The following is a 24,085-nucleotide window of genomic DNA, read 5'->3' on the forward strand; positions in this document are numbered from 1 at the left end:
TCCTCCTGTACACCGGGAGAGAAGAGACTGTGAATCAACGGTGAGTTTGGTGAGGGATCCACATGGTGGGCTGCAGCCGGAGTTCCTTCAGGTCTCAGAAAGTTCGAGCGTAGAAGACAGTGAGGAGGAAGAGGTCTTTTTAGGTCCGTTTTAGTCTAAACATAACAAAGGCACATATAAGCAGAGCAATGCCCCTTCCATCACCTTAGCCACTGAAGCACTTTTTAATCTGCTTCTTGTGGTGACATCAGAACATGAAGACACATCCGGCAAGTGAGTGCTGCCACAGTGACTCCAGGGGACTCTCTCTCTCTCTTTGTGTTTGAACGTAAGTTGGTTGGTTTAGTGCAGCGGCGGACTGGCCGCCTGTGAAAGCTGGAGTGCTCTAGGGCCCGTGTGTGAGCTTTGGGCTCGGACGGCTGGACATGCAGCGATATTTCAGGGCTGGATTTCCGTCCTAGCACGCCCCTGATTGAACGCTCTCTCTTTGCTGGGAGTTAGTTGACCTCTCATATCTTGGTGTTTAGTTTACAAGTAGCACCATTCTTGAGCGACAAATAGACCAGTGGGCAGACATTTGCTGGAATGAGGGGCTTTTGTGGTGATGAAGGAACTGAGCCGAATCACACATTCTGGATAAACGGTTTTGCGTACATCCCAGCCCGTACCCATCACTGTGAGATCTGGATCTGGACGGAAACAAGAAGCGACTGAAATGAAATTCCTGATTAGGGAATAGGCAAGTGAGGTGCTTACACGAACATCTGGCTAAGCTGTCTCTTGGTTGTATTCTCTTGGAAGATGTCTGGGTTTTCCAATAGGACCTGTTTGACCTTCATCCACAACTTCTTTTATTTTGTTTTGTTTTCTTCATAGCTCTTACTGAAAAACGTCTCAAAAACACCCAAGCTTTGCTTTTTGCTTCGACACATAACATGCACATTAATCTTGCAGATATCAATTCATTTCTTGTGCTTGTAAAGGTGGGGTTCACTGATAAATCATTTAATGCTCGTTCATGTTGAAATACGATGGTTTCCTCTGAGTTTCACATGCATGCAGTCTTGCATTAGCCACCAAAAGAAAAGAGGTGGGGAAACTCTCAAGAAAGAAAAAGCCTGACAGATCTACATCACACTGTAACACAGTCACCTTGGCTTGAGTTGGTTTATCAGCCAGGGCACAGCAGAGCACATCTTAGCTAGTAGAAGCAAACCGTTAGCATTAGCAACTCCACAACACCGCAGAACTCCTTCAGGCTTGTGTTATTGCCTGTTGTTATTTGTTGAGAATAAACATCAACGTTGACAGTTTTTGCACAAAGGAGAAGAGCGAATGAAGGCAGAGGAAGTGTCAAGTTGCTGTTGGTCAAACAGAGGCGAGATGTTCGCATAGAATAATAATAATAATAATAATAATACTAATAATAATAATAATAATAATAATAATGCATTGAACTTATATAGCGCTTTTCTAGACACCCAAAGACGTTTTCACACACTTTCACATTCAGACACTGCTAGTGATGATAAGCTACTTGTAGCCACAGCCGCCCTGGGGAGGTCTGACAGAGGCGAGGCTGCCATTTGGCGCCGTCGGCCCCTCTGACCACCACTAACACAGGCAAGTTGGGTGAAGTGTCTTGCCCAAGGACACAACAGCAGGATACCCCTGGCGGGAGCTGGAATCGAACCCATGACCCTCCGATCATGAGGCAACCCGCTCTACCACCTGAGCTACTACTGCCCCAATATCATAAATATTAATGAGTAAGACTTCAAATCCTGCTGTTTTCTGCTCCCCATTCATCCAATAATGTTCTACTTCCTGAAACAGGAGCACCAGACCTTATTTTCTAATGAAAACAACTCACAGGGAAGTACTTTACACTGGACCACTGCAGATGTATTGAAATAACAATTGTAGCTGCAGCAACATCTGCTTTCAGCCATGATAAAGGAATACTAAGCAGATGTGCTTGCTTTTAGCACAACCTGGTGTCCGTTATTAATTATCTGTGGTCAAAGCAAAAGTGAAACGTATCTCCTCGCTGTGCATTTGTTTTTTTAACTCCTTAATATAACTGTTGAAATGTCTCCTCAAGTTTCTTCACTAAATAAAGCAAATCAGTTGTGTTCATGATTTAAAACATGCAGGAAAGTCCACGGGCACTCTGAGGTTGCAAGTGCGGTATTCTGGCCACACGGGGCCGAAGGGGTCTGAGTGACATTTCATTAACCCTGGAAAGGCTCATTTTAGCGCATACAGGCAAAAGAAAATGATTGTAAAATATGAAAAAAGTTGCATAGTATGGCTTTAAGGCCATTTGCACGATTTGTGTTTTCAATATTTTTCAGTTTTTTTCTTGAAAAAAGAGAAAAAGTGTGAGAGGAAAAGAGTGCGACCCAAATGATGCGTCAGTGTGCGCGTTTCACCGGGGTAAGGAAAACAGACAACACTTTGGAGTAATTAGATTAGCAGTTTGTCGCACAAACCTGGGTGGTAGTTTCACAGTTTAGCAGATGGTTGCTGAGCGGCTCTTTATTATTTTCCTAAACGTATTTAAAAATGTTGATTATTTGTAATCAGTAAACACGCACCTGCTGATTTAGAAACCATTAGATTTTTCTCAGTGACATGTTATAAAAGACTTGGGAAGTCATCCTTCCCACCAGCTCTTCTCCCAATAGCTCGGAATAAAACGGTCATTATGCAAATGTCTCAACAGGCTTGGTTCTTTGTTCCACCGTGTCCATGTTCCTGCAACACTATCATCATCAAATGACAGCAGATAAAAAACAGCCCCCTCACAGGCTTCGTTCTGAGCCCGCTGGACGAATCGACACCATTGCGAGTTTCATGAAACAGAGCAGCCTGCGACCCCTGACCTTTGTTTTGATCTGTGGTCCCAGACAGTCAAACACTGTTATGAAGCAAGATCACAAACAGGTTGTGGCTTTCATCCCTCCAAAGTTCAGGCTACAGAAGAGACGATTTAGTGGTTGACAGCACTGGCCTTCAGCGGGTGGTCTTTTCTGGTTTATCTTACCATGGGGAAACAGAATGTTGTCAAAACTTTAACCGAGTCTAGTGGAGAGGGAAAGAAAGTGTTCTTTTCTACTCAGATGTACACAGTTTGGCAAAGATGCCAGGTTTTCTAGAAATAAGCTGTAGTTTTAATTAGTAATGACATGTTTTCCCTTTAGCTCTAACTCCAGCAACACTTTATAACTTTCCCGCGTATCCCTCCTACCGGTTGAAAGCAGAACTACCTGCCATAAACAAATGCTAACAATGAGCTAACTTTAACACAAGCTAACTGATACTAAATAAGCCACGCAGTAAAAAGATCCACACTGTTAGGCTTAATAAGATTAGTACTTAGTCCAGTAGCAACAAAGCCAGGTTACCATCAGTCATGGATGGAGTTTTTTCTTTTTTAATTTTTTCACTGGAATGAGTGTAGGCCACACTGATGTTCACTCCGGTTTTAGCTGTTTAGCTTTAGAGCTGGGATGTTTGTTCTCACAGTGCGGGGGCTCGTTCCGACCTTCACACAATAAAAAATTGCAAATGACGACTTAAGTCATCAATGGCAGTGGACGGCTGGATTTAAAATGACAACTTTTGTCGTCGATGGCAGTTAATGAGTTAATGATGGTCAGCGGCCTGAAAAACCTAATGGCTAACCTTTAAAGGGATACTTTGTAGTTTTGCTTGCTTTTAGCCCCCTCTAGTGTCCGTTAAAAATTCACTGTGGTTAAACTAAAAATGAAACTTATGTCCTTCGCTGTGAGTTTGTCTTTTTAACACTTTAATCTAACAGCTGAAGTGTCTCCCCAGCCTCCATTAGTGTCTACAGAAGCGATTTGTCACTAAATTAAACAAATCAGCTGTGTTCACAATCTAAAACATGCAAGAAAATGATTTAAAAATAGGAAAAAGTTCCACAGTATAAAGTTCCACAGTATTCCTTTACATGATCTACCGGCACAGTAAACAACTACTGACATAAAGCAGGTAGAGACGTCCCACTATTGTTCCTACCTGAGCCATAAAACTGTTAAGTGCAGTGCCTGGTCAGTTTAAGGCTCACGAATCACTAAAACCAGCTTAAAAGTGATGGCTTAAAGTGTTTCAAACTCTTTAGTGTTGCATGTTTACATCAACATGATGTTAGCATATGTTTAGTTATTTTGCTAATACACACGTCTCCTTCTCTCCAGATCATAAAGGACCAGAAGCTGTTGATTATCGTCGGCGGGATGCTGCTTATCGACTTGTGCATTCTCATCTGCTGGCAGATTGTGGACCCGCTCAGGAGGACCGTGGAGGAATACAGCTTGGAGGTCAGTGAGCGTTCAACTGTGTTTTCTTTTTCTGATGATTGAATTTATTCGTGTCCACTCGAAAATGTTCTGTGAGCTTGGAGACTGCTGGTTGATGCAGTGATGCCTTTTGTTGTTTACATTCAATAAACCAAAATGCTTTTGTTGGCTGTTGCAAGAGCATCTTTGCTTTGCTGGTTATTTTGGGGTCAGGATGTGAGCCATCGCTGCCTCCTGTGCTCATCCCATGGCTGAACATCCGCCAGCTTGGACAGGAGACTTTGGCAAGGCCCATTGAAAAAGAAGCCTTTAGCGTGACTCTCTCTACAGGAGAGGTGGTGTGGCGCTGGGTCTGAGTGGAAGGAATAGTCTGTGATTCGGTGAGAAACAGGACTGATCCAGCTGTGCTCCCAGATGGCCTAAATGAAGATACTCCAGCTCTGACATCTGTCCTTGATGGTGTTTGCATCTAACTGTCTGTTCTATTTCAAGCGTCCAGGATGAACAGACAGGTGTTACACTCATGTCAGACAGTATATATATATATATATATATATATATATATATATATATATATATATATATATATATATATATATATATATATATATATATATACATACCGTAAATCCTCTAATACAGGTCGGCATTCAATTAAAGGCCGGGTCTCCAATTCTGGCCGGTGTTGGAGTCAGCGGAGGTGAATAATGGCCGGTCTTTTATTGTGGCCAGGTGGAATGTAGTAACAAGTAAATATGAGCATTTCAGCGGCAGGGTTATAGTCCCCAAATCAACCAGCAGGAGGCAGTAGAGGTTCATGCAGACCCTTATTAGGCTTTTTCTTCAATGCTTTGTAACGCTACAGACACGATCCTCTATCACGCTCCTACCACACAGAGTCACGGTGTCAGTTAACCATGCTAATTCAACCCGCTCCACAGAACACACATCACCTTCCCTGTGGCTTACATAACACTCACACAACACGCAAATCAGCACATAGGAACTAGCAGAACGATAGGAAACACATATAACACAATACCCAGAATGCACCTGGCTTACAACCCCAACCAGGTCATTACACTATCAAGTTCAAAGAGAACGTGCTGATTATGCTGCAGAACACTCTGGAGAGCAGCAGTAGGGGGTGTATGAACTAGTCAACTTCACTATAGTGACTTTTTATGCCTGTCATCGACTAGTCGCTGTCACGTGATAATGACCGGCAAGATGCAGTCCCCGGAAAAGGCGGCAGCCTGCTGTCAGCAGGTGACAAGCTCCTGCGCTCGGGGTTTTTTTTGGGGGGGGGGGGGGGGGCAACGCGCTGTGCCAGACCGTAGGTACTGACACGCGATCGTTCATGTCGGTTCATTTCCTTTAATGTTTTCTGTCTTTTATTTGCGCCTGATGCGTATCGCTGCTGTGGAGCGGGGCGCTTCACCTTGTCCTCCGGTGACGCACCGATCACTGATGCGGCCGCCAAGCAGGGAGCACTCCGCTGTTTTCGCGGTCGGTAGATCTGCCTCCTGAGCATGGCCACAGTAACAGTCAGGTGTCGCCACCTCAAAAACTAATTTAACACGCGATCGTTCATGTCAGTTCATTTCCTTTAATGTTTTCTGTCTTTTATTTGCGCCTGATGCATTTCGCTGCATGCTGTGGAGCGGGGCGCTGCGCGCATCACCTTGTCCTCAGACGCACTGATCACTGATACGGCCGCCAAACAGCAAGCGCTCCGCTGTTTTTGCGGTCGGTAGATCTTTTAGAACTGCAGTTCAAAGGTAACTCATGAGGTGAATATATATGAACCCAGGTAGCAGTTTCTCTTTAGGATTGAGAGGAGATGCAGGAAGATAATAAACAGGAAGGACAGAAAAATAGTCAAATAAAAACAAGTTAGTTTTTGTACCTGGTGGTTGCAACAAACAGACACCATTGAAGGTCATCAGAAGTGAGGAACAGAAAATGAAATAATTATTTTAATGTTTAGAGCAGCAGGAACTCCCAGAGGCTGCAGGCGCATCAGTGAGCTTGCGGTCGCTGCGCAGGGGGAGGGGGGAGAGGGCTGAAGCAGAAACTACCGTTGTTAAAAGAAATGTGTTTAACTTTGAAAATGTGGGCGCAATTTTAATTGTCAAAAACTCCAGCGAACCATTAGTTCATTTTGCTCAAATAGAAATTGAGGCCTGCCTCTAATACTGGCCCTCCTTCCAATAAAGGCCTGGAGCTTGATGAGCTTGAGTCAAATACAGGCCCGGGCCTGTATTAGAGGATTTACGGTATATATATAGTCTCTTTATTTCTGGAGAATGATGCATTGTGCAGTGGGTTTATTGTTTTTGTCACTTAAAGGTTTTTGAAACAAATTTTTTTTTTTATTACAGCTGAAGACTGACTTTAGTTCAGTTCACCTTTGTTTCCCTTAGATACCACCACCCCTCGATTCTCATGACTGAGTTTTATTTCAACTGTAAGACATTATTTCATGACTTGGCCAGCATGAGGGCAGAAACTCCAAGAATTAATATCTTTAATATCACCTCCAGACACGTGCTAAACAGACCTTCATCACCACCATTTCTTTATTCTGTTCTTATTCCGCTTTTCCCAAGATCCACTGATTTCCCTCTTTCCTACTCATTTTCTCTCTACCTTTCCTTATATAATTTTTAATTCACAAATTTTATTTTTTTCTCGTTTTAAACAAATTTTTAATCATTTATTAATTTTAAGCTTTTTAATTCTTAAATGTTTTTGTTTTTATGAATTGCCTCGTGATTTTTATCGTTTTCTTTCTTTCTTTTTTTTTCTTAAAAGGTCGTCTTGCGATGCAGGACCTTTTGTGTTTTTTTTTTTAGAAATTTCTTTTGATCATTTCAGATGGATTTTCTTCTCATTTGTTTGCTTTGTGGCAAAGTTCCTGTAGGGGGTAAAGGTTTGCCTCATGCTTTGTTGCATCATGTTTTCTTTTATTTATGTCTTCAGCTTAATACAATTTGTGTGAAGTGATAAATAATCTGTATCAATGAGAATTCTACTAGATTTGAATACTTAAGCATTCTTTACGGGGTTCTTGAAGGGTGTGCCTTGCACAAATGACTTTTGATTGATTTCTTTGTGCTAACTGACATGTAAGATTTTAATCCTGTCTAAGGGAGAACATATTAATATGTGAATGCAGTAGCATCCTCATCCTCTTCGACTCTAAGCCATTGGCAGAGGGATTGTTTCCCCTGAGGTTGTGAATCTGCGTGCCTGAGTTAAGGCATGTGGTCTGCACACCTGCCTGGGCGGCCATATTTTCAGCACTAGTAGACTTTTGGGGCTGAGCTGTAGAACAGGTGTGCTGCAACTCCTCTGCACACAGAGACTGCAGGATGGTCAGGTGGGACCAGAAATCAGAATTAGCAACTCCGCCACATGGCAGAACTCCTCCAGGCTTGTGTTATTTGTGGAGAATAAACATCAACTTTGCAGGTTAGTGGTAGAGTCGTGATATGATCCAAGGCGAGATTCCCTAACAGGCACACCGGAGCTTTTTTTCCCCTCAGAGAACGACTTATAATGTTTTCATTCCTACTTGAGACCACTGCAAATGTTAAAATATAAATAAAGTTGACCTTTAATGTAGAGTAAATGATAAAAAGCCAAGAAATCTTGGCCAACAGTAGAAAAATATTTTGCTCTGCAGGTCGGTCTAGCCAGGCTCCATTGCAGCCAGCAGGTCTACCATTGGCTCAGGCAAGTTTATGTTTGGCCAATCACAGCACTCTGTTTGTAGAGTGCAATGGAGAAAAACTACAAACATGGCGTCGGCTTGGGAACAGCAGTCCTTCGGCATCATCTATAGAAGATTTAGACTCGGAATTTTCTTGAGACGTGAGCAGATAGAGTTATTAATTTTCTTTATTTGAAAAAAAATGAATTTGCGTCTTCTTCTTCGACGATGTATGGCAGACTGATTCCAAAACGACGACTACATCACATTGTTCATCGCTCTGATTGGCCCTAGTGCTGTCCAACTACTTGCAGAAACAGTATGAAAGACAGCCGTCCGTTGATCATGGCCAAACTACTCACACATATAGGATCGCTTGCCAGGTTGGTGGAAAAAAGATTTTCATTAAAAGGCAACACAATGTTTTATCTAATGAATTAAAAGTCGGTTGGTAAAATCGATTTTAAAGTTCAAAACATCAAACCTGACAAAAATGTGGGCGGAGCTCATTATCTGATTTATTTTCTTATCTTCAGTATAATTATTTGAACAGATTACTTTTAAAATGTGGAATTTAAATTGTTTGAACCAATTAAAATAAGTAAATTAATTAAATAATGCTTCGTTATTAATCAGACCGAAGAGTTTGACCTAAATAACCAGAGGCCATACATTATCGCTGTAAAAAACAAAAACATTCCTTCATAATGTGTGTACTTTATAAACAATGCGACTGTCTCTTTTTCAGCACAGAAATAGATTTAAATTTTTTTGTTTTTTTAGCAAACAACTTCATAATTTAGACCAAAAAAATCTGAATATTGAGCATTGCCTCCATCAACTACACCTGCGAGTTCTCCTCTGACTCAGGAGCCACATTGATCTGCCTGACTAGCAGAAAAGGCAAGCCACTACATCGGTGGTTCCCAACCTTTTTCCCAAGGGACCCCGTTTTTTACCAGTAAAATTTTTGACGACCCCCTCCCATTCTCTCTTCCAGTACAAACATTATTAAGAAATGATAAAATTGTTCAAACACATTTTAATATGCTTTGATGCAATAGATAACAGTAATAGTAGGCTCCAGTACAGAACAAAGTCATTAACCAAAGCAAACAGAGCATAATGTGCTTGACAGTGTGTATTACTTTTCTGAACACATTGTGTCTTGTAAACACTGATAAATCAATCATTCCTTTCAATAAACATTTGACACATAAAAATACACTGAGCAAAATGTACTTAAATGTGTATCTTACTGTTTATACTAGATTATTTACTGTAAAGGCTGTTATTAATCAACCAGTCCTATCTTTAATGAACTTTTGACACTTGAAAATAAAACCGTGAGCTGAGCAAAATGTTCTTAAAAGTGTGTTACTCTTTCTGTACTAATTATTTCCTGTCTTAATATCAGTAAACATTTCACTCATGAAAAAAAATGTGAGCAAAATGTAGGCTATAAACAAGTAATAAATGAAGTTTTAACCCCTTAAAGTGGAGAGGTCCTGGCGACCCACTGAGAGGCTTTGGCGCCCCCTTGTGGGGGTCGGGACCCCCAGGTTAGGAACCACTGCACTACATCATACAAGACCGACATTACCCTGACTCTGCTAACTGTTGCCTTTTTCTCGTTTTTTTTTTTTTTCTGGTCTTGTCAGTATTTCTGCAGCTTCCCACTCACATGTCTCCTCTGAAAAGTGGGAAATAACCAACAATTTGCAAAGTTACAAAGAGGCAGACTGTGAGCGGAAGTCCTCCAAAGTTACTGCTAGAGGAGATTTTCCTCATTGATTCAGATTTGTAAAGGCCTCATTTGGAATCAGTTGTATTTGCTCATGGATGCTGAGGCGATGAATTATCCAAGTTTGCCCGATAGAAACTAAAAAAAATAAAAGTCTGACTTACAAAAGCAATCCCTCTGCGCTGAATCCAGACAGCCATAAGTCACATCAGCAAAACTAGGTCACTCCCCGATGCATCTTTCATGAGCATTAACAAGGAGATGAAACTGAAGAGCCCGACAATAGATCCTTGCGGAACGCTTCATGAAACGTGACAGATTTAGCCCTCCCACAAATAAAACTAAAAGAAGGCCCAGAGTTCAGTATCAGAGAGAAACGAGTTACCACGGAGCCTCGGCTTATCTCTGCACTTCAAACCTGCAGCTGTAATTACAGCGTCAGATGATCTACGGCACTTTTACCAGACGGGACTTGTGAGCGTGACATTGTCACCGACCTTTTGAAACAAGTCTGGCCCCGTGTTCATCTTGCCACAGCTTGCTGTACACGAACCACAGCCTCGGCGTGCTGAATTCAATAAAAGCCCTTAATGTGATCTACTGTGAATTGGCCAAGATGATAATTGCAGCGCTCTCTTTTCACTGACTGACCCCTAAATCACAACGGCGCGAGGAATTCTGTTGCCCTGTCTGTCTGTTGCCTGGCTTTGTGCAAGCAGGAATCCTTCCAGAGGCATCCTGGGAATGCTTATTGGAATATATGGGCTACAGTGAGCTGGCAGATCACTTGTGTGGCTGTTTAATAATTAAGCTTTTGTTAATGGGGGTATTTGGCTGCTGCCACCAGATTACACCATACGGTGCAGACGCCTCATATACCTGCATTAGCTCATGCAGCGTTCACACATAAATGTTGAATTTTGCTGATTCCCTAAGAAATAAATGTGCTGCCTAATGCATAAGCATGATATTTAGGTGTACTTGTGTTTCCATACATGGTCCTGTGCAGCGACTGCTGCATAATGAAGACAAACTGTCGAGACGGGAGGATTAGCATTCCGATGGATTCCGCTGCAGACCCCCTCTCATTCCGGTCTTCCCTCCCTCTGCCATTTTTCTTCCTTCGTCCTGTTCGGAAGCTGCAGCAAGCATCGGCGGACGAGCGAGCTGCAGCGGAGTGTTGCAGTGTGGCATCACCATGGCAACGGCCATGGTTCCTGACATTCATAACAGGGAGAGCAGCGCTGTTGATTCACGAGACAAAAATAGCAAGTGGGGGCACCCACTTCATTATGCTGATATGTGCTGGGATGATTTTAGGCATTCACCATGGATTACACGCGCTGCGCTGATGGATGACTGACTGGAGCACGACAAGTGCACACACACACACACACACACACACACACACACACACACACACACACACACACACACACACAGTTATGCTGCTTTTTTATTCAAATTCAGACATTTTCCTCAACATTTGCCTCTCTAGCCCTCACCTGCAGTCAACAGGGGGGATCTGGAGTGTTTGGACACGTTTTTGTTATTAATGCACCTGACTTGTACGCAGCTTGGTCTCAAAGCTGCTGAAAAGCTGAGGAAACGTTAGCTTTAGCAGAAAACGCTTGTTATCGACGCAGCTCCTCCTTTCACTGTAAGCTCATTAGGAATTTCTGACATTTTGAGCCGTCTCTCCTCCGAGTCCTGGTGGATCTGTCCCCTTGTCTGAATAATTCAGCTGCAGAGTGTGCGTACATGTACTGCAGTAATGCAGCTTGACACGTGCGACTTCAGGTTATGTAATTACGTTAAGAAATCATTTTACAAGGTGCTAATTTTTTAGCCAGGGCCGATGCTGTCTCATACCTGCAGGTTCCTTCCTGTGACCTTTTTCTTGTTGCTCATGTTTATCGGAGTGCTCTTTCATGACTTTCCGCTGTTTTTTTTCCACAAGAAGGAGTTTTTTTTCCTTTCATCTCTGTGAAAGAAAACTGTCTTGTCATACGAAGGAGAATAACTGTTTTTTCCTCTTTTCTTTCTGAGTGTGACAGGTTTTTGACAACACACTCATATGTATCCAACACATTATTCACTATTGGTGCCTAATTCTCGAATTCCCCGTCACCCATGGGAGGAACCACCATCTGGACCCAATTGCAGGACGTTTATCTAGCATTTAAACACCACTATTGTGGAGTCTTGATCCAGACCAGGGGTCTGCAAACTGTGGCCCAGGAGGCACTTTTGAACTCTCTACATTGGCTCTTTCTGACTTTACCTAGAAAAAAAACAACTTGTGTTTTTACATATAGATATAATTAAAACATGCAGGCGTTATGGTTATTTCATGAGCTAATTTCATGAATTTCAACAAGAAATTACAATAAAAATTCCTGGAATATTTCCACTTCTTGCCTTCCTGGAAGAAATTGGAGTATGGACAAGATCCATTTATCTACACCTGAATGAAAGCAAGTTAATCTCTCCTGAACGGCCCCATGGCAGATGTCAGTAGTAACAAACCATATGGTATCATTTGACTTGATGCACAAGTTTCAACAGTGGTACGCTCCTGTTTTTTCCCGCTCAGACGGATCACTAAGATTAAGCCGATGCTGTTGGGGGCTCATTTGCAGTCATCTCTACATGCATTTGTATTGTCACGCCTGGACTAGTGCAATGCTGGTATGAGTTTTGGTACAACTGCCTGCCTTCAGCTTGTCCAGAATTTTGCTGCACAATTCCTGATTGGCTCTAGGAAGACGGAGTGCCTCCCTCCTGTGCTGGCCCAACTTCACTTGCGCCCGGTTGAGAATCAGGTTAGGTTTACGATCTTGCTCCTCAGGGCCCTACATGCACCGCCCCAACCTATCTCTCTGCTCTGCTCTGGTCCATAGACAGGTCCCTGTGTGTGCGCTGCATTCTCTAAACAGAGAACTCCTGGAATTCTTGGGATCTGGATACAAATGTCGGGGGGACCGTGCATTTTCTGTGGTGGCCCCAAATCTGTGGAATGGGCTTTCTTTGCTTGTGATGCAGATATCCAGTCTTCTGTTGATATTTCTCAAAAAGGAATTGTCTGTTTTCAAAAGGTCCCGTCTCGGTCATGGCTCTAAGCACATTTCACTTGAATGGACGGAGGAGAATGAAACAGTTCTTAGGATTGTAAAGGTCGGAGACCTCTGATTTATAAAAATGAATATTAGTCTCTAAATGGTAAATTGAGCCATTGCAGCAGGTTTTCCATCGTTTTGGTTTCATATTTTCATGCTAACTTACGTGAGATTTACTGGCCGAGAGATCTTCAGGGTTCCTTCACAAATCTAACAGTCACAAAGTTAACTGGTAATCAGTCTTCGTCTTTGTTGATGTATTTTTAAATTCTTTATCATGTTGTAAAGGAAACAAGTAAATGTGTTACTCTAAACAACTTTTCTCTCCTGTTTACAGGAACAACAAATCAAAACAAAACAAAAGAAAACATGTTAAACTAGAACCATTTACGTAATATTTTCTATGATTTATTCAAAAGTAACCAAACTGCAGCATTAATGTTTATACAATATATTAAAAAATAAAACCGGAAAAAAATTGCTAAGACAGAAATTTGTGTACTACATGAAAAGTTTTGTTTTTCAGTGCATGAAATACATTTTTAATAATTATTTAATTTTTTACATCTATACTTTAAACAAACTTTTATTTCTTTTTTAGGGAAGCCTGACTCTTCTTTGAAGATGACACATTAATTTTTAGCATTTAATAAAAATTTTAAACATAAATATTTGAAGGAAATTTTCCTGTTATTTGTTTAGAAACACAATCATTGTTTTGTTTATTTCGATGTGAGTATGGGCGTTGTTGCAACCAACTGTATTGCATTCAAACAAGTATGTAGGACATAATCTCCCCTGCGTGTAATAATGAAATTAAGTTGAATTATTGAAAACAGCAAAAGGGGAAACTAAATAAAAAACAATACAGCAGTGCTTCCACACCACGACTCCACAAGCCACAGTTTCTTGTTTTGTTTGGACACTCATCCCCGTTGATGTGTCAAATATTAATATTTGTAAAAGTAGCTTTAAATTAAAAAGAAACTGCAATAAATATAAAAAAGTTTGGTTTTAACAGGAAAAGGCCACTCACCTCTTTAGATAACAACATTCTCTCAGCAAACGTATTAAAATAAGTCGCAAAAACTGAATACAATTTTTATTGAGCAAAACAAAGCAAGCTCTACACACACACACACACACACACACACACACACACACACACATATCTTTCTGCACACCCACAGAGTTTCTGTGCTGCAGACCTAGTAAGACTGTTGTAGGTGTGAATGCCATCTGAAGGACACTTCACTCATCTTTCACTGTCAGCGTCATCTGAGGAAGAGTTCTGTTTATTCTATTCAGTTGACATTTAATATGAAAACGGTATTCTTTGCCAACTAAAGCTAGTGTTTCTCATGAAATATGCATGAAGATCAAATTCACCCCAGTCTTACATTCTGCTTCACACGAAGCAGTGATTTAATTTGGAAAACTGTCACCAATACCGGACTCGGTGAAGTGTTGTCTTTTTTTGTTTTACAGTCAAAGGGAAAATGGTGCCCCCGCAGCATTAGCCATGCAGGACCAACAGTGTTGAGATGTTGCGAAAATGGGCTTTGAGCCATCTTTGTCAGCGTTAAGTAAAGCACTGGCTGAGATCAATGCCTTTTCAAAGTAAACTGGGTCATTAAGGGATAACCACCACCCACCTAGGCCTCATCTCATCGACCACCTCTGGAGGAAAGGAGGATCAGAGCAAGAGAACAAAAGCGAAGGGTGCACAGACCTCACACATTCTTGGTGATTTGTGTGGCTGTGAGAGCGTCTAAGAGCCCTTTTCTCCTCTCAAGGAGGATTTTGCTTTGTTACGCTTATAGTAAGATATTGTGACTCCATGGGCCGTATTATTAGACCCAATCAAGTACGACACACACGTGCGTGTGTGCAGCTGTGATATTAATCCATGATTAGAATGAACTGAGATCATCATTGTCCTAATTGAAGCCAACTGGTCAGAGAAACAAAACTGCAAGACAATACTCTTATTTTAAATAACATCAAACTGAAATAGTATTTATGTCAGGTTGTAGGCTTTTTATCCCTCCTGTCTCGCTCACAGATTTTGGATTTTTTCTTTAGTCTTAAATGAAGTAGAACATAATTCCTTGTGTATACTGCTCCTTCCAAAGTTTCTCCAATTCTATAAACCATGGGAACTTTATTGGGATTTTAAAAGCCAGATCTCGCAGAATCTCTCGAGATAAAACAGGACTTCGGAGTAAACAAACATGGAATGGGGGAGCGTCCTGCACGCTTCCATCACCTCTCTCTCCCTCTAATTGGCTACACGTCCCATTTTGACCAACATGTTGAATATCCCTGATTTATAATCAGATTGGTCCAAATATCCTTCTGAGTGGACCCGAACACTCTTAACCGACCTCACATGGTAAGAATATCTAATCAGATTATCTTTGGAGGCATGGTGTTAATCAGGGGCATCCTATGCAGCTCCACCACACAGTGTCAAAAAGTGGCATAGTTGTCTTGCATTTTGAACCAGGTCATAGTTGGGTTGTGTTTCAGATAGGCTCCAGACACCTAACATGCTACTATAGATAGCGTGTTCTAGAACATCGTCCAAAGGGTGATGATAGGAAGGCCCTGCAACTCAGGTAATCTCAGAAAATGCTGTAGGAGTGCTTACAACTGGTTGTCCAAAAGCATGTTGGATATGACCCAGGAGAGGAAATTAGACAGGTGTGATGCTGAGGAAGCAGCAACTAGGGACCCGAACCACCAAACAAGGCTAGACGTAGTCAGGTGACTTCAACCTCAGGTTAGACTCTCACCAGCATCTCTTCTGATGTCCTTTAACTTTTTGTCTCTTTGTCTTTATTTTTATGCTCCCATTGCCTCCCCCCCCCCCCCTTTTCTCCCAGACTACAGTTGCTAAGCAACAGCTGATTGAGCTTGATGGTTGCGCAGTTTTAACAATTAGAAGTGTTTTAAAATGAAAAGTAGAATCAAGCATTCGCCCGACTTCCGCTGAGGCTTGAACCTCTGGTGTGGACGCGCTGGCTCCCTTCTATTGCCTCACCTCCAATCCCTTCTTACATTTCAGCCTTGCACTCATTTGATTTTTGTCCATCTCCCAACCTCTTTTTTGTCCATCTGTACAAGAGAAACCCCATTTCAGGAGCCAGATGCATCCATCATCTGGCAAAAGGATCGCATTATAGCTCAGCTCCTAACATGCGCATGCACTCACAGCTCAGAAACAGGCATCCTGACTCGCCTGGCCTCTAACAGACATAATTAGTCATAAAATCAAGACACCAACAGAGCCCTTGATAATAGCAGTGAGTTTGTGTTAATTATGATGGTGATGATGATGAAAGCAGCAAGGTTAAATAAGCTGTATTTAAACACAAGTGGTTTGTTTACTTGTTCAGTTCTTTATAGAAAGACTTTGTATCTTAACATTTAGAAATCTGTTTGACCTTTGATTTTGACCGTTGGCCTTACCTAACCCTGACCATGCTCCCTTTCCAACCCAATGCATATGTTGAAGTTTGTGAAGGATGTAGTTGTGATAGTCTTCTCGGTCTTATCTGCTTGCAGACTGAATGTGAGGTTGACTATCGAAGGGGAAGTATTTTCAGACATGTTTGCATCTGTATACCCTTAATCTAGTATTTCAGCATTTAAAAGTGCAAAACGTAAGAATGCATTAACAATGCCATCCTGTGGTCAAATGTGTGTACTGCAGTCCATTTTTTTAAACAAAAAGTGACCATCTCACTCCTGTTCTATAAGTTTCATGTCTGTTGCCAGTTATGGATTTGTGCCAGAAGATCCTAGATGACTAATGAAGATTCACAGTTAAGTAGATAAATATATTGTTACATCTGAATGTTTTACAATAGGGAGCTCATACTACACTTATTACGGTAGTATGCCTCTGATATTAGAGGAATTTTCTATCTTGCTGTTAGTTTGCTGTTGTAGCTTTGAACGACTCATTTAATTGTGTGGGAAACTCATTTAATACATACATCTGCAGTGGTCTCTGGTAGGCATGCATGCCTAGGTGGTGGGATTTGGAGTCTTATTTCTGATATTTGGACATCTTACATAAGTTCATCTATGCTAGAGAAACCTAGAGGGCATAATCAACTTCACAATTTCTGTAATTATTGTAAATTTACAGCATCTGGCTGTGAACCCAGAAATCTCTGAGGGAAGCATCCTGTTAGAATAAATACACTAAAACACTAAAATAGGTTTGGACATTTAAACATGAGAAAATGACTCTTCATCTAACAAAATTAGGAGGGATCAAGATAGACATTACCAAAACAAGAAAACTGCCATAAGGGCTTAACACTTAACCAAGACTCAAACATTGTCAGCTCCATTCTGTAGAAGGCAACATTAGAATAATCTGGACATCCACATTAAAAAAAGAGTCTTTCTTAACCAACTGTTCAGTTATCAAGACCTCTAGCTCCGAGCAGGCCTAAAACTAAATGATCTGGGTACATCAGATCACCACTGAGCCCCAAGTGGATCTCGGAGCCAGAGCATTTTGAAGCCTCAACTAGTGGTCACTGGTTGGGATCAGCTGTGCAAGCCGGAGGGAGCGGTAGCAGAAGCGTAGGCTTGTCAAAGCACTGTGTGGTGCAGAATCAGGGAGAGCAGAAGAAGCGCTGTCCATGGTGCTGAATCAGTGAGAGCGGAGGGAGCGCTGTCCATGATGCTGAATCGGGGAGAGCGGAGGGAGCGCTGTCCATGGTGCTGAATCAGGGAGAGCGGGGGGAGCGCTGTCCATGGTGCTGAATCAGGGAGAGCGGAGGGAGCGCTGTCCATGGTGCTGAATCAGGGAGAGCGGAGGGAGCGCTGTCCATGGTGTTGAATCAGGGAGAGCGGAGGGAGCGCTGTCCATGGTGCTGAATCAGGGACAGCAGGAGTGCTTTCCGTGGTGTTCAGGTGGGAACTGTAACACTATAAATATATTGTAGGGATTAAAAATAATAATACTATTAATAGCAGTTCCCCAATAACATGGCTGAAACCGAAAGCAACTATTGGACCATCCAGTTGTTGGTCTTGCCAAACTGGCACACTTCCCTAGGTCCTCCGTTCATTACACTCTAACATATTTAGCAACAGAACACCACTGGTGTGAGAGGTTCTCGGCTCAGTATTATAAAATAAGGAGAAACAGCAGCTGCTGCAACTTCAACTTTAGGATAAACTACAAAAGTCCCAAAAAGAAAAGCACAGTTTGAAGTCATGGACAACAAAAGACGTTTGGACCTAGAAAACAGCAATTGGTGTTAAGCACTCTATGGTTTCCTGTAGCAAAATATTATGTTTTACATTTCATTTTAGATTCCTATTTTTAAATACCTTAAACAGAACATTTAACATTACAAAGGCACTTGGAAACAAAAATAGATTAAAATAAAGATGCACTTTTTGGTTTTAACAAACAACTATTTCAATAATAATGAAACAGTATTGCATAAAAACCACAGAAGCCTACATATCTAATATATTTTCACTAAACTTTTTTTCCCCCACTGAAATATTGCACTAAGTTATTTTCCTTCTCAGACACTCAGTGCTAAAAGATTGGCAAAACCCACTGCAACCAGTGAAATGTACTAAGTGATAACAGTTTTAGTATAGATCTATCTAGGATAAAAACACTCATCAGTACTCACACCGATGCTTCAGGGAGTTCAGTTTACAGTAAGAGACAACTAAGGTCAGCCAGTGATGGTGAGAGGACTCTACTATTGCTTGTACAGCGTAGAAGCTAACTCTGCACCATTGGTCTAAGAATACAAATAAGTCCAGTAAAGTGGGAGAGTTCTTCTACTTTAGACCTTGAGCCCTCAGTGCACTGAGACATTCCACTAATGGTGTAGAAGTGTGAGAGAAGCAGATCTGGGAAAAAGTGATGGGGCAGAGCAAATGAAACATGGAAGACTGAGAGATACTCAAGAGTGAAGAACAACAAGGGGAGAGCACATGTTAAGAAAAAATAATAGTTTTGAAGGAAAAATAACACAATAGAGAAATATAGGAACCATGTGGAGAGTAGGGAGAGAATACTATGGGTGATATTAATCAGTGCTTGGCTGGAACCATGTGAGCTAGTTAACAGAAAGGTCAGATAATGATACCCACCACTGGTTCAGCAACCTGGCTCTACATCTGCTCCTCTACAATGTGCACGGATGCATGGATGGATGGGTAAGTGGATGGACTACGAGTATTTTTTTAAATAGATTGACAAATAATGATAACACACACACACACACACACACACACACACAGAAGGAACACTTCAAGACATTAATCCCTTATGCTTGACCATTTGCTTTACTGCAACATCTGTGTGATGTGAATTTTGTCATGTCTGCATGTGTGCACTATGTTCTCCTTCAGACAATTTTCTGCAGACTGACTGTCCAGATATCCATGCTGACATTAAAACATCAGTTCAAAAGCCTGAGCTAAACTTGTGTATTTTCTATGTATAGCATGAGTTAACCACAAGTCCCGCCCATCGGCTCTACTGGGGCCATTTCCGAGTATGTTTCCCAATTCAGGTAATCTGTTGGTTCCTGAAAAAGCAAGAAGAAGATCCTTTTGGGCCTGCCAGGAGAAATGGAGATGCACACACACTGTTGTCCCGTAAAATTACCCAGAAGTTCAGATAGTGGAAACAGGTCTAAAGACTTTCAATCAACACAAAAATCACCTCAAACTTTAGTTTGACCTAACTCTGGCATTTTTCTCTTCTTTTCTGTTTGTCAGACACCTATGAGCCTGCACTGTGAAATAGTAGACTCTATGGCAGATGTGAAAAAGCAAATACAGGCTATTTATTTACTCATTTTTAGTAGTAAAGTGAAAAAGGCATTAATTTGTGTAAAAGCACTAAATACATTTTTCCTTTTACTGAATAACTACCAATGCATTAAAACAGCTGAAAATGTACCGAGATAAACACGTGTTTGAAACAAATAAAACTGTCATGGTTTCATTTACATGTTATTTAATAAGCCATAAGATTCCATAGTAAATATGAAATCAACCTTATGGATCTGTAGGTACTGTTTAACCAGAAGATTGGAACTTTTATTGCAGGGATTATTCAATTCAATTCAAGTTTATTTATATAGCGCCAAATCACGACGAGTCGTCTCAAGACACTTCACATAATCAACATTCCAATTCAGGTCAGTTCATTAAGCCAATCAGAAATAATGTTTCCTATATAAGGAACCCAGCAAATTGCATCAAGTCACTGACTAGTGTCAGTGACTATACAGCAATCCTCATACTAAGCAAGCATGCAGCGACAGTGGAGAGGAAAACTCCCTTTTAACAGGAAGAAACCTCCAGAGAATCCTGGCTCAGTATAAGCAGCCATCCTCCACGACTCACTGGGGATGGAGAAGACAGAGCAGACACACACGCACACACACACACACACACACACACACACACACACACACACACACACACACACACACACTAGATTAGATAACAACCTCATATTCACTCAGAGACAACAGAAGAGAGAGAGTCAAGTTTTAAAAGTTTAAAGATTTATTACTAAACAAATTAAACTAGACTAACTTCAACACTAAATGTATGGTGTAACTAAGGTGAATGAGATGGAGAATGGTGTAGTGTGGAATGTTACTCAGAACCAGCAAATCCGAAGAAACGGTTAGTTCTGGTGGGAGGGAAGGTGATGTCTTCACGCTAAGCTTTGGTTTGGAGATTCATAAACACATTCGACGCCATTCTGTGGGCCTACATACCCTTCTGGATCAGGAATGTCGAGGTCCAGCTTGACCCTCTCTGGAACCGAAGCCGGTAGGAAAAGCAGCAGTTGTCGACCAGACCAGTCTTTGAGATACTTCCGGGTCACTACGGTTTTGTTGGCATCTGGCGAGACCCAAAACGGGGTCATGATGGTTCAGCTTTTATTCTGAAAGGAACCGTTGCAGCAGTTGGAACAGCAACAGATTTTATCCAGCTTGTCGTTGGTTCTTTTGGCTGAAGAGGAAAGTTACGGATTGGCCACTCCAACAACTTCTCTAGAACACTTTGAACTGGCGTTAGAGATGACGTGGGCATAGTTTTATACTTCGGATGTTTTGGTTTATGGTCGAATGAAAAGATGACAGATTTACCAAACACCACCAAAACCACGCCTCCGTCAGATCTGGCAGATTCTGATTGGACCAGTAAAGCAATGTGTCGGCTCTTAACGCTCCGTGAGATCAGTCCTAGCAGAAACATATAAAGTCACATTACTTATTATATTCTATAGGATTATAATAAAGTAATTAATATTGTCATTTCACAGATTGGTCACATCTTATTATTGACTAACACCTTGTTTGATTAGCTTTATTAAAAATAGAGTTATTTTATTTATTAAAAGGAGAGAGTCCTTTCTTCATTCTTCTCTTGAGCTGGAAAGAATCCGTTTAGAAGCAAACGCATGAGACCTTGAGACCATATCTCATGCAGACTAGTTCTGTGTCAGAGGGGAGGGGAAAATGACTTTTGGTCATTTCATTCCGTTACAAAATAAAACCAGGCTTATCTATTCGTGTAATATTTCATAAAATCACATTGCAGATGCCAAATGACGTATTCAAGTCAGATTTCTCTGTCGCTCATAAAAAAATCCTTTTAATTTAAGCAGCTCTCACAGGTGGCAGAATACCTGACACACTGTTTTAAAAACCAGAGATTGCTTTAATCTTTTATCTTCACTCAGTCAGTTAAAAAAAGCCATTTGTTTGTGATGGATTTGGCATTTTTACGTTAATTTCACGTTGCTGTTCTTCAGAAATCCCAGAAGAATGTTACCCCTTTGTTTTACCGTGAGACGAACAACGTAAGATTGGATTTGACTTGTGTGAATTTTCCTACTTTGATCTGAGCTCCAGGCCTTAGAAAAAAACAACCCAGCTAAACCTGCACGTTTTTACTCAGCAGTTAAAACATTAATATGGCTTTAGGCAGTTTAAAAAAATGCTCTTTAAACGAATTGATGCGCCAGCGTTGGGAATAGGTGGGAAAATATCCTGGGAAAACTGGTGCCAACTAAAGTGGTAATTCGATGCAAGCTACTCTGACTAGCTAACAGATGATAGTAACAAACTGAATACTGCTGATTGCCTCTCGTCCTCTTTTGATATTGGATTTTTGAAACGAGAACTCATCCCCCAGTTTGATGGTAAAGCAGCTAATAGTTACCTTTTTCTAATGTACCAGTAAACAAGTTATAACTGAAGCACTTTTATCCTCCGCTGAAGGTAATGAGACATCCTCAAGCCTGGTCTTAGCTCTCTTATGTCTCTGTGTCAGCGTGAAAAAAACCAGACCTTGGATCGATATGATCAGAAAGTACATGATGGGAATGGAGGCAGCAGTTCAAACAGATCCTGCTCACATTTTGCAGCTTTCCATGTACCTCATATGGTCATAGATGACATATTTGGTTAGGAAATGCTCCTCAGGGTTGATTCTAGTCTCTGACTATTAGACGGGAAGCTAAAGCAACATTTCACATGATGTTGGTTGGCATGATTGATATTTTTGCCAGGTAAATGACATAGTACTGTCATTTAATCCTCTTCATTTGCTACTTCTGAGACTAAAACAACAGAAGTAGTAACACTTACAAATAAGGTCCAGAAAAATGTGCTTTTTTAATGAATGGTAAACCACTCATGAGCGATGACTCAATGCTGAACTCATCATTACCTAGCATGAGGCCTGTTTCCACTTTCATAACTTTTGGGTAATTTTACCGAACATTCACCGCGAACACAAACCTCCAAAGGCAGCCAAAGACACGCCCATCTCCCTCCACGGATTTCCCTACTGTCAACAACAATGAATGGGAGTCTATGGTCTATGCCGTGAATTTCACAAATGATGTTCGTGACTTTTAGAGATGCATGTTGATGCCCAAAAAGCAACTCATGATTTGTGGTGTTATTAATTGCAAACTTTTACAAGCAAGGACATCTCAGATTACATGACCTAATATAAACACATACTCTGCTGTTTATATGTGTAAGACAAAGAAAACAAGAAAATACGTTTTTGCTTACAAATCCCTTTATTAAAGTTACTTCATATCAACTTTATTTAATATCAACATTAATAAGCATTTTAATACTTTATTTAATAGTTTATCAATGCTTAATAATGCACTAAGTAACATCAATTAAGGGACCCTTTTTGTGTTACCTAACTTTTAGAGCCCCATTCACTTATACTGTTTTTGGAAGGGGGAGGACACTTGGGCTCTCTGGGCCACTTCAGGGACCAGTCGAGTTGCTGGATGGGATTTGTGGTTAACTTTTGCTGACTGGTTGTGACTGAGTGGGAAGTGATGTTGGCCAAAGTTGCCAATAAACTGGCCTTTGTAAAACTGAAGAGATGCTGAAAAAGCAGAAGCGATGGAAAAAATAATTAAGCAGCTTCAACGCTGCTAAAAATATCGACATTTCTAATCTTCATACACCAAAAACTTGATTGGAAACAACCCCTATGACGCCATAATTACAGAGTACTTGGACAGAATAAAACTTCAAAAATGGTATTAATGTCCGTGGACACCTTTTGGCGCTGATCAGCAATGTGGCTTATTAGAAAACACATTGTGGCCCTCATGGGGAAGGCTGATGCTCCTCAGACTTGGGTGATTAGTCATCACCAAGCATTGTCTAGATCAGCTCATGCCTTTACACAGTTTATCATTAGTTCATCACTAACAAAACACATTTTTGTGGCTCTTTGTTGGAAGTTTTACTAAAAAATTACCTGTCACATTCCAAGGGCCTGCTTATTTCTGTGTTAAATCACCTGATTGCTTCTCTGTGGCACACTGCACATTATCAGCTGCAGCGAGGCAGGCGCTCTCTGTGTGAGATCTGAATGGTGAGATGTGTCACTGTGGATTAGTGAGGGAGCAGCGATGTAGCAGAGGCATTTGGAGTGCATAAAAGGAGAGAAGGACCAAGAGGAGGGGACAGAGAGGAGGTCTGAAGGAGATGACATAGAGAGAATGAGATCTTTAAAGAGCAAGTCACCCCCAAATCAACTATTTTTTTCTGATAAACTATATAAATGCGTGTCTAATCATGCTGCAGACACGTGTAGTCAATAGTTT

At 41.2% G+C, this 24,085-nt stretch overlaps 1 protein-coding gene across 1 annotated transcript in view; it reads left to right on the top strand.

The window, feature by feature from the left end:
• gabbr2 (gamma-aminobutyric acid (GABA) B receptor, 2) overlaps positions 1-24,085 on the top strand; it is a 297,532-nt gene that overhangs the window by 217,420 nt on the left and 56,027 nt on the right. Inside the window, exon 13 of the mRNA XM_054744978.2 lies at positions 4,227-4,349. Coding sequence (XP_054600953.1) covers positions 4,227-4,349 — 123 coding nt within the window. The remainder of the gene's footprint in view (positions 1-4,226; positions 4,350-24,085) is intronic.

This window comes from Nothobranchius furzeri, chromosome 19 (assembly GCF_043380555.1).
Source record: "Nothobranchius furzeri strain GRZ-AD chromosome 19, NfurGRZ-RIMD1, whole genome shotgun sequence".
In the NCBI taxonomy this organism is placed as follows: Eukaryota; Metazoa; Chordata; class Actinopteri; order Cyprinodontiformes; family Nothobranchiidae; genus Nothobranchius; species Nothobranchius furzeri.